General features: G+C 30.2%; 2 protein-coding genes across 3 annotated transcripts; one reads left to right on the top strand and one right to left on the bottom strand.

Moving 5' to 3' along the window:
- Positions 1-414: 414 nt before the first annotated feature.
- Positions 415-2,118, bottom strand: LOC108741341 (28 kDa heat- and acid-stable phosphoprotein). 2 transcript variants are annotated; one of them, XM_025976523.1, is made up of 5 exons: positions 1,848-2,118; positions 1,595-1,791; positions 1,235-1,523; positions 705-798; positions 415-631 (listed from the first exon to the last, which is right to left on the bottom strand). In XM_025976523.1, the coding sequence occupies exons 1-4, from the start codon at positions 1,855-1,857 to the stop codon at positions 737-739; spliced, it is 558 nt and encodes a 185-aa protein (XP_025832308.1). In that variant the 5' UTR covers positions 1,858-2,118; the 3' UTR covers positions 415-631; positions 705-736. The 2 variants fall into 2 exon arrangements, with proteins under 2 accessions (XP_025832308.1, XP_018331628.1); XM_018476126.2 differs by having other exon boundaries at positions 415-639; positions 1,848-2,115.
- Positions 2,119-2,344: 226 nt separating this feature from the next.
- Positions 2,345-3,153, top strand: LOC108741344 (protein BUD31 homolog). The gene is made up of 3 exons (XM_018476142.2): positions 2,345-2,587; positions 2,650-2,939; positions 2,997-3,153. The coding sequence occupies exons 1-3, from the start codon at positions 2,494-2,496 to the stop codon at positions 3,045-3,047; spliced, it is 435 nt and encodes a 144-aa protein (XP_018331644.2). The 5' UTR covers positions 2,345-2,493; the 3' UTR covers positions 3,048-3,153.
- The last annotated feature ends 12 nt before the right edge of the window (positions 3,154-3,165 follow it).

A 3,165-nucleotide genomic window follows, 5' to 3' on the forward strand; every position in this document is an offset into this window, starting at 1 on the left:
TTTTCAGCGTCGAATTATACTTGATTTCCTGAAACAAAATAAAAAAAAAAAAGGATTTTGTATATATGCTACCAGAAGGTGAATAAATATCACCTTATGGTGAATTGAACTACGCTTTTGTAACCCTCTCTTCTAACTCCCAACTTAAAAATAACTTCAACTTTAATTACTCAAGTTAAATATTTAACAAAACAAAGTAACAGATAAACAAAATCCTTTATTCTCTTTTGTTCTTGAAATATACATAAAAAGTGAACATTTTACAAAATAGTTGAAGCAACTGTTAATGATATAAATAAGTGTCAATTTTAACAGTAATGTTAACAGAAATTAATCTCGTTTTTTACTTTATTGTATGTTAAACTGATTAAACATAATAATAATGTTACCCATTCTTAATGAGAAGTCATGTAATTCGTTTACAAAAATTATATATTTTTTAATATAGGATGTACATTAACATACATAATTAGTTTTTGTCTAAAAAGTGATAACATATCAGAAATAAAACATTGTAACTTTCATAATAAAAAAGAACAAAACATTTGAATAATATTGAAATCAAAGTATTTGCTTTTATGGAAAATAATTGCAGTTTATTGCATCATCAAACAGTAAGGATGTTCAACAGCTGTAGCACTAAAATGTTCATAGGCAATTAATGTATATAACAATTTCGAAATACTCATGGAGCAATAACTTACTGTAGTTTTATCCTAATAAATAGTCAATAATTTCATTTCTTTCCTAAAGCTTTTTGAGTTTGAGCAGTCTTCTGCTTTGCCGCTTCCTCTTTTTCTGTAAAAAAACAAAAAATAATTATTTCTTTAAACCTTAATTGTGCTTTTCAATTTGAAAATGTGCACCTAAGGAGACTGGAGTCAACATGAGTATGAAAATGGCCTCAGTATAGATTTTTCCTGTATTTTCCCATTGATGTGGATATACTTTATATTGAGTAAGTGAAAAGACAACATAGATTGTGAAATGTGAAAATACAAATAACTGACAAAAAAGCTAAAAATGACCAGGTTTGAAACCCAGAATAATTACATTTAACTAATAGAGAGATCCTAAATGGTATGAATTGTTAGAATAAGCGTGTATAAAAAAAATTAGAAAACTTTAGTCATTATTATGGGACTATATTTATACTCTTATTGACCCTAGTCCTTTATCTAGCTCTATCAGGTTTCCATTTAGGAGTAAGAAATGTTCCCTTTGAGAAACTTACGTTTCTTTTCCTGTTCTCTTCTCTTCTGTGCCTCTTCTCTTTGTTGTTTTATGATTGCTAAACGTGCTAAATCTGCTCTAGCCTGTTCTGTTTTGCCCTCTGCATGTAATTTTTGATAATGTGCTTGTGCTTTTTGTTTTTCAATTTCCTCTCTTTCTCTTCTAGATAACTGTGGAGAGTCATCACTTAAAGTGGAGGTATTCAGTGTGGATAATTTTTTAGCTTTCTTTTGAACCCTGTTTGGATTCTCAATTTCTATAAGATTAGAAACACCTTTGGCCTTAGGTTCCTAAAAGGTTAATTAAAAAAATGCAGAAATTCTGCAAGTAAAAACCACAATGTCAGTTAATGCTCACTTACCTCATCACTATCAGTCTCTTCTTCACTACTAGCTGCCTCACTATTTTCTTCATCACCAGCCTCTTCTTCATCACTACTACTGACTTCACCTCTTTGTTGTCTCCATTTTCGTTGCTGTTCCTCTTTCCTTCGTTCCTCTTCTAGTTCTTCGGGATTGGTAAAACGACGATTTCTTCCTTTATGACTTGTGAATTTTCCTAAAAAACAGCGACTGAAATAACCAAGCAATATCTATACGTAAAACGTTCCTTACCTCTTGGCATTCTGAATGACGCAACTTTGAAACGTACTAGTATTAACCGATAAAAGGAACTGAAAAAATTATCCACAATATTAGTCACAAAAAAAATTTTGAAGTCACTCTGAACAAGTCCTAAAGGAAATTCTAATAAAAATTCAACACAATGCCCTAGCCAACACTGCAGTCCCCTGCTGTTGTCACTTTATCACGCTATCTTCTAGTCATTTGTGCTAAAACTAGATATTACGAGTAGTCATAATTAGTCATAAATTCTATAAAACCTAATGCAATTATTTCAAAATGAGAAGTTACTGGATTAGTAATAAATAATAATTCTAAAGGTAATACACATAAAGGATTAATTTATGATGGTTGGGTTTTAGAACTTAAGTAATTAAGAAATGATAATAGTCACACAATATCCTTTCGTACTTTCCAACACTTTCTAGTGCTTTTAACCACTCTCAAACTATTTTGCTTATATTATTGTCATCTATGTTATTGTCATTGTCTATAGTAAATTATTGTCAACAAGTGTCAAATTTTAAAAGGAAGTGTTACGAAGTACTTTTAATTTTTTATAGTGAATGCCCCAAGAAGAAGTTTTGCACTTGTGTTTCATTAAAAACAAAATTTTTCTCATAAAGTTATTGTTAAAATGCCTAAAGTTCGTAGAAGTCGTAAACCTCCACCAGAAGGTTGGGAACTCATTGAACCCACTTTAGATGAACTGGAACAAAAAATGCGTGAAGGTTTGTAATTTGTTCGGTTTTAAAATAAACTTTGTTAAATTTAATAATCTTTTTTTCTACAGCTGAAACGGAGTCCCACGAAGGCAAACGTAAACAAGAATCGTTATGGCCAATATTTAAAATCCACCATCAGAAATCTAGGTACATTTATGATTTGTATTACAGAAGAAAGGCAATTAATAGAGAATTGTATGAATATTGTATTAATGAAAATATAGCTGACAAAAACCTTATTGCAAAATGGAAAAAGCAAGGTTATGAAAATCTGTGTTGTTTACGCTGTATTCAGACTAGGGACACAAATTTTGGTACAAACTGCATTTGTCGTGTCCCGAAAGGAAAACTAGAAGAGGTATTTTATTTTACTTTCATAAGTTATCTTAAATTATTTAAATATATTTTTGTTTAGGGTAGAATAGTAGAATGTGTTCATTGTGGCTGCAGAGGCTGTTCTGGATAAAAGATTTGAGGACTTTAGATATGCATTTGGAGATGCTGCTTACAAATGACTTCCTTCTGAATTGTAATATATATGTATAATCTAAGTATTTGATATAATTAAATAAAGTCATGTAATT

The sequence above is a fragment of the Agrilus planipennis genome, unplaced genomic scaffold, assembly GCF_000699045.2.
Source record: "Agrilus planipennis isolate EAB-ADULT unplaced genomic scaffold, Apla_2.0 scaffold21, whole genome shotgun sequence".
In the NCBI taxonomy this organism is placed as follows: Eukaryota; Metazoa; Arthropoda; class Insecta; order Coleoptera; family Buprestidae; genus Agrilus; species Agrilus planipennis.